Raw genomic sequence first — 19609 nt, 5'->3', positions numbered from 1 at the left:
AGGAGGTCGATAGAGTATCACAATGTGGACTGAGCCAAGTCTATTCGTGGCTGAAGGAGATGGACCCAGAACAACAGCCTCAAAAGATTGGAATTTAGATTCAACTCTAGAAGTCAGATTGAAAATAGACTTCTATATTAAGGCAACACCCCTACTTTATTTCCCTGAGTTACATGGGCATAAGTACTATAGTCAGGTGGGGAAGCTTCATTTAAGCGAAGGAAAACATTTGGTTTCAGCCATGTTTCACATAACCCAATCATATCAAAACTATGTTCAAGCATCAGATCATATATTAATAAGACTTTGGTAGACAGTAATCTGATATTTATGAAACCAAATTTAAGCATCTTGTTGAAGTGATTAGTAGTAGGCAGAACATTAGAGCTACCAGCAGGTGAAATATTAATTGGAATTAGACACCTTGTATTAGTAGCTCACAGTTTTGATGACATACGCTTTGAACATTATGAGGTCACTTTTGATAACATTAGATGTTTGATTCTGTAGTTTATTAGATACTTTGTTGTACAATTCACCACCAGTGGTATCCATGTAAAATATTTTTTCAGTGAATCTTAGTTACACTAATATTGCTCATGTGAAACAGCCATTTTGTGTCAGTTTGGTTGATTTTTAGTTACATTTACAACCATGAACAACCGGAGGGGCAGGGTTGATGCAAGTTGATCGCGTATGTGCACATCTGCATTTGTAGAACAGCCAGTAGGAACACCCTCACTCTGAAATGACTCGTAGCTGACTAAAATCTTCCATCCTTGACTAGCTTTTTTTTAAAGCCTCAATACAGAGCCAAGAGGAGGTACAGAAGTCTAGTTTTCTTTCAGATTCAGGTTTTCCTCACTTGAATTATAATATGCTGAAGGTTATTATGGAATTTTTGCCCAATGACGCCATAAAAAAGGACTACCCCAACTTTAAATTGTTAACAGTCAAACATTTGACCTTACTGTCTACCAGAAGTAATGATAGGGAAAGAATCACTGTGCAACACAGTCCTCTGTCAGAAAAGTAAAGAGCAGCTGATTACAAATATAGCCATTTTATTAATGACTTGGAAAAAAGCTTTAACAACACAATGGGTACATGCATGCAGTTTATGTATGAGCTATTACCCTCTTTTATCTTATCTACAATGCACACAATTCTTACAACTTTGTGCAACTGTCTCAGACCTATAAAGCAATAGGCTAGTTAATGTACTAGCTTGTTTACACACATCAAAATAGGGACATTTGAATACAACAATATGGTTTTAAAATTAATACTAGAAGAAAGAAAGCCACTTTATTTTGTCATTGTATTCTTACAACAAATTGTATTCTTAAAATTATTTTGTTTGCTGCATTTAACCCATCCTATTGTAGAGGAGCAGTGGGCAGCTGCAGCGCCCGGGGACCAACTCCAGTTCTTCTTCCCGTTGCCTTGGTCAGGGGCACACGCAGGAGTATTAACCCTAACATGCATGTCTTTTTGATGGTGGGAGGATACTGGACCACCCGGAGGAAACCCACGCAGACACAGGGAGAACATGCAAACTCCACACAGAAAGGATGGGACGGCCTGGGGTTCAAACCCTGGACCTTCTTGCTGTGAGGCAACAGTGCTAACCACTGGGCCACCGTGCCGCTGAAATTAATACTACATGATGTGTTCTTACTATGTAACCTCCAAAAAAAAAAAAAAAAAAAAAAGGTCTTCAACTTTTCACCAACTGGCCCAATGGTTCCAATGAATATTTTCATTGGAACCATATTTTCATTGGAACCATATTTCAATAAATGTCTTTATACATGCTCAATAATCCAGGTAAGAATATCACAGAAAGTTGAACTGATTCAACACTCTGTGATTTTTCAATAAATGTCATTCTGAAGTCAACAGGGCCTATAGTATCACGCAGACATTAAAAAAAAATCTCTACTCCAGGACACATGAATAAGAACTTAAGCATCAGCTCTTAAAAAAACACTAGTATTAATATTATCAGTTTGAATAAAGTTTTAATCTTAAAGTTGATAGCATTTTTTAAGGAGAGTTTCTGATATCTTGGTGTATTTGATATTAGGAATGTGTGTTGCCAAGATCTGAGAGCAGATAAGGAAGGATATATTTAGAAAAATACAACTGAGAAGACATGTCAACACATGGCTCTACCTACATTATGTTGGATGTCTGCTATGCGTACTGAGAAGAGGTGTGAGAAAGGGAACAGATAGCTGTTATGGTTAAAAAAAAAAAAACTCAACCCAGGATGGTTTCTCATACCATCGCTTCCTTAACAAGAACCCTAACTGAGCTTTTCTACATAAGGTGTTTAAACAGGAGTTAAAATGTAACCCAGACACTCTCAATGTACAGTGAACTTACTTAATGAAAAAAAAAATTCTATTGTACCAGAAAAAAAAAAAAAACCAAAAAAAAAAACTATACCCCCCTCAAAAAGGGGGAAAACAATCACAAAGAGAGCACTGAGAACTAGAGGAAGAGAAAGAAATTCTTTCTGTGGTTTGGGCACTGTTGGGCTCAGACTTTCCCTCTCTGGGAGCGGCGAGTAGACAGATTGGCTTTCAACTCCTTTTTGGCTGCCGGCTCCTCGGGGGATGACTTTTGGGGAGCAGGTCGCTTGGTAGCACTTTTGGCTAGCTTTTTAACAGCAGGCGTCTTGGGCTTCTTCGCTGGAGCTGCTCTCTTGACAGGTGTCGCTTTAACTGGTGGTGTGGATGCCTTCTTGGAGGCTGCAGGCTTCCTTGCTGATGGAGCTGGTTTCTTTGCCTGTGATACAGACTTCTTGGCTGGAGATGCAGATCGCTTTTTGGGGACAGATCTCTTGCCCATAGCTCTTGGCTGACTTTTTGGCCTCTTGTTCGGGAAAAGCCTCGGTGCTCTGGATGTTGGCCTCTTCTGAGATTTCCTAAGAATAAACATTGAACATGCTTGCATTTACTATGGGGGGTAATTTCAATCACAAATTGTGGAGACTGCAGAAAACGGTCCTTAAATGATCCAAGGTTAATTTGGGAATAGATTTATAGTCAAGACCAACTATGGTGAGATCAAGTACAGACTAAGTCTTTCGGGGGTGAACACAAATCAAGTTCGAGACCTAAGCTTATATAGTTTGGGTCAAGTCCAAGAATACCAAAACTTGCATAAAGACTTATTAAACATAACTTTAAATGTAGTACTCAGTCTTCATAGTAAAAGTAAAAATTTCAGAGACAAATTAGATCAGATTGCCCTTTTTTAATCTCCTCAAGAGAAGTTTGATATTAATTAAAAAAAAAAAATGTAAGTCTTGTGCTTGACCACTCTTGAAAAATTGTCAGTCCGTACTGATCATTGCTGCGAAGTCCAAGACAAGACCAAGAACTTCAAAATGCAAATTCGAGACTGGACTCAAGAACAAGTCCATATACGAGTACTGCAACTCTATCTGGGACCTACCGCTTAGGGGTAGGAGTGTCATCATCTGACTCCTGCTCCTCTTCTTCAGATTCTTCCTCCTCGGAAGAATCAGGCATCTTCCCTTGCTTGGGGGCATTCTCTTTTTTCTTCTGTGGTGCTATGACCTTATCAGGGTACAGGATGGCTGGGCTATAACAAAACATCAGAGAGGAAGATTTGATAGCCAATTCAAAAACTGGTCTGCCAGGTATAATGTGGGCCTATTTGCTGAATTCAGGGTTGATCACACAATAGTTTGGGACTTGAGAACAATTCATGACACAGTGATTTTTCAAAATATAGGTGAAAAATAATTGCTTGGGCTTGTGGTAACCAATGCTGTTGTTTATCCACTTAACAAACTTAATAATAGAATGGTTGCAGTTGGTCCCATTATGTCTCCCCAAGTTGAATGCCAAAGCTAAAGGAATTTAAGACATTTTTATTAAATCTTTTAACTGAAAATTAAGACCAATTTGAAAACTGGAAAAAACACACTTGAACTGTAGATAAGTGTCTCATGGAAATAAAGCTTGCTGGAAAATAAACAGTACATACACAAATGCTCCATTTAATCATATTTAATACAATCTTAGAAAGTGAAATAAAAGAGATCCAGCAGACACCCCAGACAACGGTTGTTGAGCAAATGTTAATTCTGTCTAAAGGCTCTCTCACCAAATTAGTAATGTAGGCACTACAATTTTAAAAAGGCATAAAATATTTGGATCACATGCTCTTTCAGAAAATGTATTTTATATCTCCCTGAAAGAATCCACCCTAGTAATGAAGTTGAAGATGAGGAGAGGAGAAGAGTAGAGATGAGTATACTGTGGATGTCCACACAAAAAGCTTGTGTAACTCCCACTCGATATTGATCAGACTTAAAAAAATGACTTGTCTGGGTAACTGTAACCCATGCAGCAGCAGATCATAGGATAAAATAGGATATAAATAAAAATGAATATAGGCAAATGGGGCATAAAACAACTAACATGGTAACACTGGAGGCATATTATGCAGAAAATATGGACGTGGCACTAATCTCTTATAGAGTCAGTGCAAAATAATGGCTTTTTATTTTACTGAGTGTTGTATGTACCTGGGATAGTAGGGGAATGAAAGCTGGTAGGTCCCATTGAATCCACTCCCAGTGATCTGCTCCATCCAGCCCAGCATTTTACACTTTGTCAGGGTCTTCCTTAGATTGGCCACTAAATGAATGAATGGCAATAATAATGAATAGTTCTATTCCAAAACACTATATGCCTTGAAAACGAACTGAAATGTATCATCCTGTGTCTCTACAATAACCAGTGAACATATGTTGCTGTTTTGCCAACAAAGGTTTTTTTTTAAACTATACTTTTCATCAAATACCATTAGAACAGAGCTTTCCATAAGCGCTGGCCAAACAGCCGACTATTAATTTAAGTCCAGCTGGCTACTTTAACAAGTTGTGATTCGCTATGTGTGTACATTTACGACCACTAGCCTCCGCTTCAAAAAAATGCGAGCATGATGATGGAGAAACGTGCCCATCTGTCTGTATCAGTGCTGCCCCCACATGCTCTATATGAATGTGTGTGTGTGCACGCTCAGCTGAGAGGTTGTGTCTTGCAGAGTAGAGAGCAGAGAGTCGTCTTCAGTGTCTGACAAATATTAGCAAAATAATTGATGACAAAACATATTAAAAATTGCAATGATTGCACAGGCGGGACATCCTCTTTAGATGGGCTACTTCCGAAAACACAAGAAGTCCACTGAAATTGCTGAATTTTTCATATACGCCACACAGATGTTTATGGGCTTAATGAATGAATAAATTATCTTTATTTACATTGCAATTTTTACAGCAGAGCCTTCTCAAGATGCATTGAAAACACACACTAAAACAAGCAATGGTGTCAAAGTAACAGGTCAGTCATATAAGGAAAATGTAGACTACATGTTTACAGTTGGGTAGGCAAACTCATTAAAATATGCAATAATTAAGATCAGTGTACATAATGGAATAGTGGCATTAAAATGTACCAGAGGCCTCCAAATGTGGGCTTTTATAGCTAAATTTTTTCTCCAGGTAGCATGCCCCATACTCCCCTAGCTAGCTACTCCATATCCTTGTGGAAAGCCCTGTTAGATCTCAAAATATGCAGTTAACCATTTACATCAAAATAACATTACAAACAAAAATGATAAATTACCATGTACTCCAATGTTGCCATCACCTGTGTATGAGTTCCCTGCCTTTTTTATCTGTTGTCTTGCAGCCATATGCTGCACATCTAGTCATAGTAACAAGCTGGCAGAAAACCCAGATGGAATTAAAATTTTAAAGGAGTACAAATATCGCTGCCGAAGAATTTCTGTTGGTTTCAGCCTTAGTGGCTATTTTATCATTATGTTATTTATTCAGAGTTTATTATAAATCAGTGGTATGGTGTCATGCTAAACCGTAAGGTAGATGTTTAATGTGAAAATCAAACCTACTAAAATGTCCCAGACACCTTTTTCCATGTGAATCTGATTTGTGGTTGGTTAGCTTTAATCCAGAGAAGCAAACCATGGAAATAAAAGATAAAAAGGGAGAGTGAGGTCTTACCTAGGCGGTACTCCTTGCTGTCCTTGTTGGTGCCAATTAGGTATTTGCGTAGACTGGTGGTGCTGCAGGTTTTGGGTTCATTCATAGCTGTGATGGCAGCTGTGATGGCATCCTCCAAGTCCCCGCCCTTCAGTAGGACCTTGTCGCCTATGCGTTTCAGCTGTGACAGGGAGACAGAAAAGAATGACAAAGTCAAAGAGGAGTAAATAAGGAGAAAAGAGTGAGCTGCGATGTTATAATACTAAGGACACAAGAATAATTATGCCTTGCATTACAATGCTTGTGGAATGATCAAAAGCCAACTGGTTACTCTTATCCACATTTAAATCTCTGTGTAGATGCAGCTAAAATGTGTTGGGGACTTGGCTGCTCCCATTAGGGGTAGCCACAGTGGATCATCGGTTTCCATCTCTTCCTTTGCACCTGGCTGATCAAATTACAAATATGGAGCGCAAATATCCACACTCCCTAATCTCTACAAATCTCAGCCACAAACTGCCAAAATACAGACAGCATGTTAAATGTCGAACGGCACGCTGACGCAGTGGTTAGCACGGTCGTCTCACAGCAAGAAGGTCCTGGGTTTAAGCCCCGGGGTAGTCCAACCTTGGCGGGTCATCCCGGGTCATCCTCTGTGTGGAGTTTGCATGTTCTCCCCGTGTCTGCGTGGGTTTCCTCCCACATTCCAAAGACATGCAAGTCAGGTGAATTGGCCGTACTAAATTGTCCCTAGGTATGAATGGGTGTGTGTGTGTGTGTGTGGGCCCTGTGATTGTGATGGCCTGGCGGCCTGTCCAGGGTGTCTCCCCGCCTGCTGCCCAATGACTGCTGGAATAGGCTCCAGCATCCCCGCAACCTGGATGAACTAACTGACACTGTGACATCTTACATCAGCTTTTGTAAGGACATGTGTGTGCCCACCAAAACTTTCTGTACCTTTAACAACAATAAGCCCCGGTTCACAGCAAAACTCAGGCAGCTTCATCAGGCCAAAGAGGAAGCCTACAGGAGTAGAGATAGGATCCAGTATAACAAAGCCAGAAATACACTCACAAAGGAAATCTGAGTGGCAAAAAAGTGCTACTCTGAAAAGTTGAAAAACGGGTTTTCTGCCAACGACCCATCATCAATCTGGAGCAGTTCTAAAGACATTGCCAACTAAAGGAGACCATCCCCCGCACACAGCAGGGAACCATCAACTGGCTGATGACTTAAATGGGTTTTACTGCAGGTTTGAACAGCAAATCTTCACACTCCTCATCCTGTCTGGCCACAACACAACCAACTACACGCCCTGCCAGCCACTCTCCCCCTCCCCACCAAACCCCCACCTGCACTCAGGACCTGTGTTGAGGACATGCACCAGCTCTTCCAGAGACAGAAGACCAGCAAGGCACCGGGCCCAGATGGTATGTCACCCTCCTGTCTTAAAGTCTGTGCTGACTAGCTGGCCCCCATTTTTACACTGAACTTCAACAGATCACTGGAGCCATGTGGAGTCCCCTCCTGCTTGAGGAGCTCCACTATCATCCCAGTCCCCAATAAATCCCATATCACAGGATTAAATGACTACAGACCCATTGCTCTAATGTCTGTGGTCATGAAATCCTTCGAGAGACTGGTGTTGGCCCACCTGAAGGAAATCACAGGCCCCCTGCTCGACCCCCTGCAGTTTGCCTACCGAGAAAACAGATCAGTGGAGGATGCAGTCAGTATGGAATTGCACTACATCTTCTAACACCTTGACTCCCCAGGGACCTATGCAAGGGTCCCGTTTGTGGACTTCAGCTCAACGTTCAACACCATTGTCCCAGATTTCTTCCACTCCAGACTCACTGTATCATCCCCCATCTGCCAGTGGATTAAAACTTCCTTACAGACAGGAGACAGTGGGTGAGGCTAGGGAAATTCACATCCAGCACCCACACAATCAGCACTGGCGCAACCCAGGGATGTGTGCAGAGGATGTACTTTCTCTGCCAGCTCAAGGAATTCAACCTGCCTCAGGAACTGCTGTTTCAGTGCTACACTGCAATAATCCAGTCTGCCCTCTGCACATCCATCACTGTCTGGTTTGGATCAGCCACCAAACAGAACAGGGACAGACTACAATGGACAGTTAAGTCTGTAAAGAAAATCATTGGTGCCAACCTGCCCCCCATTCAGGACTTATACACCTCCAGACTCAGGAAATGGGCAGGCAACATCACTGCAGACCCATCACACCTTGGTCACCTCCTGACAAAAACTCATCCCCTCTGGTAGGCACTACAAAGCACTGTACCCCAAAACAACCAGATATAAAAACAGTTTCTTTCCGCGGGCTGTCATTCAAATGAACGCTTAACACTCTCAAATAAATCCAACCATTTTGTATATACTGTACTGTACATTGTACATATACTGGTATGCTCTTTCATGTACATCTACCTCAGCTGTGTATGTAAGTATCCTGCTAACATCTATTCATCATCTCTTGATATATTCTCTGCACCATTGCACTTATCACCTCTTATTTCACCTGTATAAATATGCGGCGAACCGTCAGGGCCTTCTAGGCCTTCAGTGAAGGCCTTAGACTCCACAGAAAAAGGAAAACACTTTCATAAATATAATACAATCTTCTAATCAATTTGTTAATATCGCATTACATTTCAATTTCGACTACACATACGAATTCGGGGGACTCTGCTTGCAGTCTCTCGTACAAAAAAACCCCCCACATCATCCAATCAGCTTTTCCCTCTGTTGTAACCGTGTGAGAAGACTCCTCCTGCCAGCGCCTTCGGCATCTCGAGTGAAGGTCTCCGCTATCTAAATAAGTTAGGTGTTAATACTGGATTGATAGATTACTCAACCAATCAGATTTTGATGTGTAGTGGATGGGCACATTCTTTTATACTTGCCCAGTGTCATAAGGGCTTCGCTGCATACAGCCTACGTGACCGATTGTTCAGCAAATCAGCAGCAGCGCCTAGGTCTGTGGTTGAAACTGTTGTGGTTGCATTCTGCAGTGCATCGCGGTAGTTGGTGGCTAATGTTAGCTAGCGTTTGTGTTTTAGATTTAGTTAGCCGTGAATGAGAATAATGTCTCAAGGAGAACTCGTGAATGATGTGGTGGCAGATTTATTAGTCACACCATTTTCAAGACGTATGTGCGGCATTTCACTTGTCCCAGTTTCCATGGCATCTGTTGAAAGGACATTTTCAGCACTTAAAAGAATAAAAACATATTCTGGGAATACAACGGGACAGACATGACTCACAGCATTGGCCTCCATTGCCAAAGGACATTCTGATGGATTTAAAAGCCAAAGGAGTGCTCTATGGCCGTGTGATCGACTGTTTCAGCCAGAAAAAGGAGAATGGATTTTGTCTTCAAAAAGACAACACCGGTGAGTCAAATGTATTTTTTTGTACATTTAGTTGATTTGCTTAATGTTTGATTGTTTTTATGCTCAGTGGCCCGGCTGGGATGAGTTTGTTGAGTTTGTTGATAGCATAGTATGCCCAGCGGGATTACTTCCAGTAAGGCTGTATGTCACACCATGTCGCTACACGATGCCGCTACACGATGCCGCTGTTGTGAAAGTGAAAAGTGTCAAATAACTTGATGGTGATGATAACCACTTTTGCGACTAAAACATTGTAGCATGGTGATATGACAGCTGTCTTTGGGTAATTATGAGGAGGTGACGTCTCACTGAAGGCCTAGGTCTGAAATACACAGTCTGCTACTGGTATAAGTCATTCCTTGTGTATATATCTGAAGATTGTTGTGTTGTGGTATTATTCTATGTTAAGTACACTGAGAGAGCCATGAAACCGGAGTCAAATTATATGTATGTGCAAACCTACATGGCCAATAAACATGATTCTGATCTTTCTCTGTCACACCAACCACCTGCATGTCCCATGTCCTCCCTCATCACATCCACAAAACCTCCCCTTTGGCCTTCCTGTTTTCCTTTTGCTTGGCAGCCTCATCTTCAGCATCCTTATGTTAATATACCTGGTATCTCTCCTCCACACATGTCCTAACCATCTCAAGCTTGTCTCTCTCGCTTTGTCTCCAAACCGTCCAACTTGAGCTGTCCCTCTAATATGTTCGTTTCTAATCCTGTCCTCCTTCGTTACTGACAATGAAAATCTGAGCATCTTCAACTCTGTATCCTTTGTTTTTGTTAGTGCCACAGTCTCCAACTCATACAACATAGCTGGTCTCACTACTATCTTGTAAACCTTCCCTTTAACTCTTGCTGGTACCCTTCTGTCGCAAATAACTGCTGACACTATCCTCCATCCTCTCCACCCTGCCTGCACGTTCTTCTTCACTTTTCTTCTGCACTCCCCATTTCATTGAACGGTTGACCCCAAGTATTTAAACTCATCCACCTTGCCCACCTCTATTCTTTGGAACCTCACCATTCCGCTGTCCTCCCTCTCTTTTATGCATATGCATTCCATCTTGCTCCTGACTTTCATTTCTCTTCTCTCCAGTGCATACCTCCATCTCTCCAGGCTGTCTTATCCCACTTCTTACTTTCACTACAGATCAAAATGTCATCTGCGGACATCTGCGATTTTGTCCGTCAACCTGTCCATCACCATTGCAAACAACAGCGGGCTCAGAGCCGATCCTTCATGTAATCCCACTTCCACCTTGAACCCATCCATCACTCCTACCTTACACCTTGCCACTGTCACATTGCCCTCACACATCTCCTGCACTACTCTTACATACTTCTCTGCCACTCCTGACTTCCTCATACAATACCATACCTCCTTTCTCGGCACCCTGTTATATGCTTTCTCTAAATCCACAAAGACTAAGTGTAACTCCTTGTGACCATCCATACTTCTCCATCAACACTCTCAAAGTAAACGTTGCATGTAGTGTTCTTTCCTGGCATGAAATGAAACCTTATGGCTGCATAGTAATCATCAACTCGGACATGAGGTGAAACTGTTTGTCACTGCCAGCAGTTTCCGGCTTCCGCCTTCATGAGAGTTGGCTTCGTAAGATCAATAACTACCGTTCATTCTCTTACTATCCCATCTCTATATTCTGCCCTAACTTCTTTATTCGTCCTACTGATTTGGCTGTTTTCTGTGCTTAGTTCACTTATCGCTAGATTCACTAGTTTTCTTTCTCAAATTACTCTTGTGTTTAGTAGGCAGCCTCTCTTTCCTAGTTTGTTACTAGCTTTGAGCTTAGCCCAGCTTTGCAGTTAGCTCTATTGCATTTGCAATCAAAGCAGCCTAATTAAAATGATGGTGTGTGGTGACTGTTCTGCAGTTACAGATACGCTGTCTCTACTAGAGAGACGTGTCCGTGAGTTAGAGCAGCTTCTTTTGGTTAGGCTTACGTTACATGTGATGGCCACTCCAGATAGCATTAGCCCTGGACCTGACTGCAGATCTGCTATTGTTAGCACTAGCTCAGCCTCGTCGGCAGATGCAGCGGAGTTTGTCTCTGTTTGTCGGTGTGGGAAGGGTCACAAGAGCAAGCCACCAGTCATGTGGCCTGGCCTGCAGTCACCTCTCCCGACTGCAAACTGGTTTTTGCCCCTCACCAGCCTTGTTGGTAGTTCTACCAGCCAGCGTGCCTCTCTCACTCCTGTCGACGGAGTGAAGCAACACACGCTAGTGACAGGTGACTCCATTGCTCACAATATCAGATTAGCTTCGCCAGCCTTGGTTCACTGTTTACCCGGGGCCAGATTCTGTGACGTAGAGGAAATCTTAGGGTGCTGGCATCACAGAGGGAGAAATAGGGAACCTAGGAACACAGCACCACTACTTTCAGCAATAGTTATTCATATTGGCACCAATAATGCTATAATGAAACAATCAGAGATCAGAAAAGCCAGCCTAGTCAGGACACTCGATTTTGCCAGAAAGATGTGTTGGCATCGATTAACTGTCCTTGGTCCCTTACCCGTGAGGGGTAATGATGAGATGTATAGTGGGCTCACCTCAATGAGCTGCTGGCTGGCTTGTTACTGAAATGAGCAGGGATTCGGCTTTGTTGATAACTGGCCTTCTTACCTGCTGAAAGCGAACGGCATTCACCCTACTGGGGATGGTGCTGGTCTTTTGTCTAGCAATATAGATAGCTGTCTATGTTTAGTTTGACACTAGGGATTTATTCAGCAGGTTGCAGGTGATTAGAGAGCCTGCTAGGTTTAAACCTAGTGCAGATGTGGAGTCAACTAGTTTAGTTAATACGTTTAGTCAGAGAAATTTCTCATAGTATAGATTATCAGATTGACAACTTGCGTCTATAACATTGAGACCGTCTCCCTACCCTGTTGTATTGCTCCCAAGCTCTCCTCCCCTAAGTGTGTGAATCACAATAATCTAATAACCATTCCTACCACTTGTGGTGATGAAATGTACAACAAAGTATCTTAATGTTATCAAAAGTGACCACATAACGTTCAAAGCGTAGGTCATCAAAACTGTCAACTACTAATACAAGGTGTCTAATTCCAATTAATATTTCACATATCGGTAGCTCCAAAGTTCTGCCTACTACTGACCATTTCAACAAGATGCTTAAATTTGGTTTCACAAATATCAGATCAATGTCTACCAAAGCCCTACTATTAAATTATCTGATTCTTGAACATAGCCTCGACATGATTGGGTTACATTAAATATGAGTGAAACCAAATGTTTTCCTCCCCTTAAATGAAGCTTCCCCACCCGACTATACTCATGCCCATATAGCTTGGGCAAATAAACAAGGTGGGGTTGTCGCCTTAATATATGTCTATTTTCAATTTAACTTCTAAACTTGAATCTAAATTCCAATCTTTTGAGGCTCTTATTCTAAGTCCATCTCCCTCAGCCACGAATAGACTGCTCAGTCCAGATTGTGATACTCTTATCGAACTCCTGGCTCTTACTCACTATTTCTTGAAGAATTTGAAGGATTTGTCTTAGGTCTTGTTACTCATTCTGATGAGATTCTAATTATTCCTTGAAGAATTTGGAGAATTTGTCTTGGGTCTTGTTACTCATTCTGATGAGATTCTAATTCTTGGCGATTTCAATATTCATCTGAATAGGGCCGCTGATCCTCTAAGTAAAGCCTTTCTGGTGCTAGTTGATACTTTTGGGTTCACTCAGTTTGTTCAAGAGTCGACTCATTGCAATGGTAACACCCTTGATTTGGTTTTATCTAAAGGGAAAGCTGTTTGTGATCTGAATGTCTTGCCAACCACAAAGTGTGGCTGCCCAATGGTTAGCACTGTTGCCTCACAGCATAAAAGTGCTGGGTTCAAATCCCAGGCCATCCCCGGTCCTTTCTGTGTGAAGTTTGCATGTTCTCCCCGTGTCAGCATGGGTTTCCTGCAGGCCCTCCGGTTTCCTCCCACCACCAGAAAGACATGTATGTTAGGGTTGATACTCCTGTCTTTCCCTTGGTGCCTGGGTGCTGCATGGGGGCTGCCCACTGCTCCTAGCTACACAGCTAGGACGGGTTAAATGCAGAGAGTGTACATACACAAGGCTCAGTGTTTTCGGTTTTTACAAATTTTCACTGAAAAATAGCCAGATTTTTTTAAAAGGAGCAGATCGGTTTAAATTGATTTTCACCCAGATTTTATGTTACCACGGAACCAAAAGTTGTTCCTGTTCATGTGAGGTTACGTAACAGTGTCCTCTTGTGGTGAAATTCAGCATGCTGGATGGCTTTGAAAAATAAAAACCGAAAACGCTGAGCCTTGACATACATTACACAGCTAGGACGGGTTAAATGCAGAGAGAATACATACATTGTATGTATGTATATACAAATGACAAATCAAGTGTATTCTATTCAATTCTACCTGCTGTGTCAGATCATTTTCTCATCAAATTTTAAGCATTGTTGGCCTGCCCTGTTAATGTCGGCACAGAATTAATTGCCACTCGCCACGTTGGTCCATCCACCGTAGCTGTATTTGGCCAGCAACTGCCTGAAGTATTGGCTCCTTTCACTGTAGAGACTGACTGTGTTGAAAAAGTCATTAGTGACTTAAATGTGGCCCTCTTGAGTCTTCTCTATTCAGTTCCACCTCTCACTACCAGAGCTAGGTGACTAAAGAGGCCTACACCCTGGTTTAACGACAAGACACATGCTCTTAAGTGGGCCTGCAGCAGACTGGAACGCAAACGGTGAAAATCAAAATTGGATGTTTTTTACCAATCTTAGCGTGAGTGTTTATTGAAATACAAATGTGCTTTATCTGCTGTGAAAGCAGCGTATCTCTCGCTTAATCTATAGTAATAAACATAACCCCAGATTTCTCTTGTGACACTGTATCTAAACTTACTAAAAGGTAGCCATCTATTAACTGCTCACCATTCACGGCCCATGAGTTTCTAGACTTTTTATGCAATAAGGTTACTACTCCTTTCGGCTGCTTCCGTTAGGGGTTGCCACAGCAGATCATCAGTTTCCATTTCTACCTGTCTTCTGCATCTTCCTGTCACACCAGCCACCTGCATGTCTTCCCTCACCACATCCATAAATCTCCTCTTTGGCCTTCCTCTTTCCCTCTTCCCTGACAGCGCCATATTCAGCAACATATTTTTATGCAATAAGGTTAATAAACAAAATTAGTTCTTCAACTCCAACTACTTGTCTTGCCAAATTAATATCTATACAATGAGTCACTGATAGTCCCTGTTATTACAGCTTTTGAAACTATCACTCTTGATACTTGGACTAAGCTCATGTTAACTTCTAAACCAACTACTTGTCTACTTGACCCTTTAATAGCAATACTTTTTAAAGACCTCTGGCCTTTCCTGGGACATACAATGATAGACATTGCTAATTTATCACTTACTACTGGCCCTCTTCTCAGCAGTTTAAGACAGCTGTGGTTAAACGTCTACTTAAAAAAACGCACCTCGGTCCAGGGTTTCTTAATAACTATCGACCAGTCTCCAATCTTGCATTCTTTTGTAAAGTACTAGAGAGAGTTGTGTATCAACAACTTTCAACTCATAGAGAAGAAAACTATCTGTATGAACCTTTTCAATTGGCTTTCAGTGCCTGTCATACCACTGAAACTGCTCTGACCAGAGTGAATGATCTTCTACTAGCTGTGGACTCTGATTCCACTTCTGTGCTTCTACTAACGGACCTCAGTGCATTATTTGACACCAATGATCACTGTATACTATTAGAGAGAATACATTTTAATTTTGGTGTCTCTGGCTTAGCTCGCTCTTGGCTTAAGTCCTACTTATCTGGAAGAACACACTGTGTCTGCTGTAATAATATTACATCAAAATTCTCTAACATTAAATATTGAATACCTCAGGGCTAAGTTCTTGGCCCTCTACTTTTCTCTTTTTATGTTTCACCTCTTTGCCAAATGATACGCAGTCATGGAACAAATTTCCTGATGCAGAGACTCTAATACATGCATTTGTTGCATCCAAACTTGACTATTGTAATGTTCTGTTTTCGGGTCTGCCACATGCTAGTACTAAAAGTCTTCAGATGGTCCGAAATGCTGCTGCTAGAATCCTAACAAACTAGAAAATTTGACCATATTACACCAATTCTTGTCTCTCTTCACTGGCTTCCCGTCCATGATAGATCAGACTTCAAGGTGCTATTGCTGACTTATAAAGTCCTAAATGGGCTTGCTCCATCTTACCTGTCCAATCTCCTTAAACTGTACATTCCATCTCGAGCTCTCTGCTCTCAAAATACAGGGCTCCTGTGTGTACCCAAAGTTAAAAAGAAGTCAGCTGGTGGCAAGCCTTTTCCTATTGGGCCCCATTCTTGTGGAATAACCTGCCTGCTGCAGTCAGACAATCAAAATTATTTTGCCTTAGCCTACAATTAGTTGCCTTTAAGTTGAGTGCTTTACAACCTGTAATGCATGGCAGGTCAGTTTCTGTCTCAATGAATTTACCAAGTAGTGTTCTGCCGACAAGATTATAGAGTATAAATTGACTACTCCAAACTGCTCTTTTCTCTCACATGTCTTTTCTTTCTCTGAACGATGTCTTCTTTGTTATCTTCCTCTTTGTTTGTGAATGGTGTGATGTGAGTCTCCCTTATTGTGCACATGCAGTCTGTCCTCCTCCCAGGTCTCCACGGTGATGGTGGTCGCCAGCTGGACACAGCTTGGCATCCCCCTCATCACAATTTCTTTTTATATATCTTATAAATCCATATAATTTTGTTATCCTCTTTTAATGTTATACGCGTCTCTCACTCAGATGCGTGACTAATGTTTTGTTTTTTTTTCTTGTATCTTCTTCCGCGTATGTGAATGGTATGATGTGAGTCTCTCTTTGTGCATTTGTAGTCTGTCATCCCGTCAGGCCTACATGGTGATGGTGGTCGCATGGCTCAGGTGGGCTGTTCCAGTGGCATCTGGACACTGCTTGGCATCCTCATTATATTGTTTATATATTATATAATTCCATTATAATTCTGTTATCCTCTTTCAATTTTTGTATTGTGTAAATTGTGTACACACAACATCCATTGCACGTCTGTCCGTATTGGGAGAGAGATCCCTCCTCTGTTGCTCTCTCTGAGGTCTCTCCCTATTTTTTCTCCCCGTTAAAGTTTTTTTTTTAGGGAGTTGCTCCTTATCCGATGCGAGGGTCTAAAGACAGGATGTTTTATTGCTATAAAGCCAACTGAGGCAAATTTGTAATTTGTGATAATGGGCTATACAAATAAAATTGATTTGACTTGACTATAAGGTTTAAGAATTCCAGGCCCAGGGGTTTGTCCGGGTAGCAGAAATGGACCTTAAAGTCTCCAAGGATCAGAAACTTGTTGAATCTAGGCAGAGTTAAGGGCAGAAATTCAGCGAATCTATATATTATCATTTTTTTCTCAATAAAAATCGTTTTATTAAATTCAAAAATTGTCTTAATTTGATATATTTCTTCTTAAGCTAGCTTCTACTATTCTTTCCCATAACTACATGCTGTGGCTGATCAACTTTATACCCCTTTTGTTACTCATTATCATCGGCGGTCACTCGATGCGAGTATGAATGTCCTCTCCGCTGGGTTATGGAGGATGCCTGTGTGTGACTTTGTTTAACGTGGGGTGACTGGTGCACAGACAGTCACCACATGGTCCCTGACATATCTGGGTCAGGATCCAGTGGCATGGAGTTCAAGACGACTGGGGGCCCATTTCTGCTGCAGCCTTCATCCGCCTTCCCAGCCGTTGTGATACTTCCCTAAAGTCAGCCATCATCCGTCGCCTGTTCCAACTGCTGAGGTCTTGGTTTGATTGCTACTTCGTCAGGGACCTCCCCCTTGACCTGACCGCCATGGGTGACCCTATCAGGAGCATGGCTTCAGACGGCATTGCTTTCGGGATCTCAGGACCATGCAAGCTTCTCCACCACAACAAAGTGACAATCCACAGAGAAGGTCTGTAGTTATTACACCTCTGCGCATCACCCTTATTCTTGAAAATCGGTACCAGTACACTTCTTCTCCACTCCCAAGGCATATTCTGACTTTCCAAGATTGTGTTAAACAATCTATTTAAAAAGTCCACTGCCATCTCTCCTAAACATCGCCATGCCTCTACAGTATGACTGATTGTAATTAACTGTTTAGACCATCTCAAGATGTATTTTGCGATGAAGTTTGGCCACAAAGATTAAAAAAAAAAGTTTCTTCAAGACACATTGTTTGTGAAGGAAAAAGTGAGATGACATACATGTAACAATATATCCCCAGCAATATATGTGTTGTCAAGTGCTGTGGCTTTGGCCCTTGTATCCCTTGCTGCCAATTGCTTCTAATGTTTTCTATCAGCGAACTTGAGCCTTCCACTGTCACATTCAATTAAAGTCAGCATTGATGTGAACGTCAGCCAATGTCCAGTATAGCGACTGGAATTTACATGAATCCGAAGAAGAATGGACAGCAGCAGGTGTCATATGTTGTAAACTACAAAGACCACATTATGATGGCTGCTTACTTTCGGACAAAATTCTAGATAATAGTTTCTCTGCTGAAAAGGATTTTACCTGGAAAGTCCCACTGGCTCCTTTACCAGTGATCCGCTCCAGGTGACCTTTTTCCACAGCCTTGACCAGGGCAACTTTCAGGAGCTCCGGCCTGAGGACGTATCAGAAACAGGAAAGGGAAGAAGGTTAAAAAAAAAAAATCCAAATTTATTGATCATTTGGAAGTCATGGCCAGTAATTGAGTGAGAGACCTTTCCAAGTCTTAAACTTAAGACCACAAATGACTGAGTCTTTGCTATCTACAACCCCAGTAGGAACATTTTGCTTGAGCTTAGGTCTAAAGTGTCAACGTATAAAATCACCTTTTGAGGTGATTTTAAAAGTTGACACTGCAAGTTGTGTATGTGTGTATCTAATATTGCCTTGCGAAAGTATTTATGGGTATAAAAAGCAGTCTGTGTAAAGTTCAATAGCCGGGCGGGAATTCCATCAGAAAATTAAGACAAAGGAGTACAATACTGAAGTAAAAGACAAAGTGATTAAAATGCAGAAAGCGGGAAAGGGATACAAAACAATATCCAAGTGTTTGGATGTCCCACAGAACACTGTTGGATCCATTGTCAGAAAGTGGAAGCTGTATCAAACGACCCAGACGCTTTGTAGGCCAGGCCGTCCCTAAAAGCTGAGTGTCTGAGCAAGACGTGGGCTGGTGAGGAAAGCCACACCACTGCAATCACTTTGAAGGGGCTCCAGAGGTCAGTGTATGAGACTGGAGTAAATGTGCACGAGTCAACCATATCACGGGCTCTCCATAAATCTGGGCTGTATGGGAGGGTGGCAAGAAAGAAGCCATTGCTCAAAACTATGCATATAAAAACAGGCTTGGAGTTTGCTACCAAGCATGAGAGAGACCGAGTTAGGATGTGGGTGAAGGTTTTGTGGTCAGGTGAGACAAAAGTTGAGTTTTTTTGGCCAAAACTCAAAGCATTACGTGTGGTGCAAACCTAGCACTGCTCATGCCCTAAAAAACACCCTCCCTACAGTGAAGCATGGCAGCAGCGGCATAATGCTATGGGGTTGCTTTTCATCTGCAGGCACTGGGAACCTTGTTCAAATTGAGGGAAGAATGGATGGAGCTAAATACAAGAAAATATTGGAAGAAGACCTGTTGCAGTCTGCCATAAAAATGAAGCTTGGGAGAAGGTTCACCTTCCAGCAGGACAATGATCCTAAGCACAAGGCTAAAGCAACAATGGCATGGCTCAGGAACAAAAAGGTGAACATTTTAGAGTGGCCAAGTCAAAGTCTGGACCTCAACCCCATTGAAAATATGTGGCACGGACTGAAAATCGCAGTCCAGAGGTGCCATCCGACCAACCTGCAATACCTGTACAAATTCTGCCAAGAAGAATGAGTAAAAATTACTCCAGAAGAATGGGCAAAGCTTGTACATACTTACCCCAAAGAATCATGCCTATTATTGCAGCAAAAGGGTACTCTACAAAGTATGGATATGTGGAGGTTGAATACTTGTGCAAGCACTATATTTTAGTTTTTATTTACAAATAGTCAG

At 41.9% G+C, this 19609-nt stretch overlaps 1 protein-coding gene and 1 long non-coding RNA gene across 3 annotated transcripts in view; one reads left to right on the top strand and one right to left on the bottom strand.

Annotated features, from left to right (window-relative positions):
* Positions 1-496: 496 nt before the first annotated feature.
* hp1bp3 (heterochromatin protein 1, binding protein 3) overlaps positions 497-19609 on the bottom strand; it is a 45871-nt gene continuing 26758 nt past the window's right edge. For both annotated transcript variants that reach the window (XM_056272760.1, XM_056272762.1), the window contains 5 exons: positions 18097-18187; positions 6071-6230; positions 4571-4682; positions 3469-3618; positions 497-2935 (listed from right to left, as the gene is read on the bottom strand). In XM_056272760.1, coding sequence (XP_056128735.1) covers positions 2548-2935; positions 3469-3618; positions 4571-4682; positions 6071-6230; positions 18097-18187 — 901 coding nt within the window. In that variant the 3' untranslated portion in view covers positions 497-2547. The remainder of the gene's footprint in view (positions 2936-3468; positions 3619-4570; positions 4683-6070; positions 6231-18096; positions 18188-19609) is intronic.
* Positions 9440-19609, top strand: part of LOC130107464 (uncharacterized) — a 32768-nt gene continuing 22598 nt past the window's right edge. The window contains exon 1 of the long non-coding RNA XR_008809814.1: positions 9440-9465. This is a non-coding gene — a long non-coding RNA (uncharacterized LOC130107464). The remainder of the gene's footprint in view (positions 9466-19609) is intronic.

This window comes from Lampris incognitus, chromosome 2 (assembly GCF_029633865.1).
Source record: "Lampris incognitus isolate fLamInc1 chromosome 2, fLamInc1.hap2, whole genome shotgun sequence".
Lineage (NCBI taxonomy): Eukaryota > Metazoa > Chordata > Actinopteri > Lampriformes > Lampridae > Lampris > Lampris incognitus.
The sequence above is the reverse complement of the archived record's forward strand: the minus strand, read 5'-3'. Positions and strand labels throughout refer to the sequence as shown.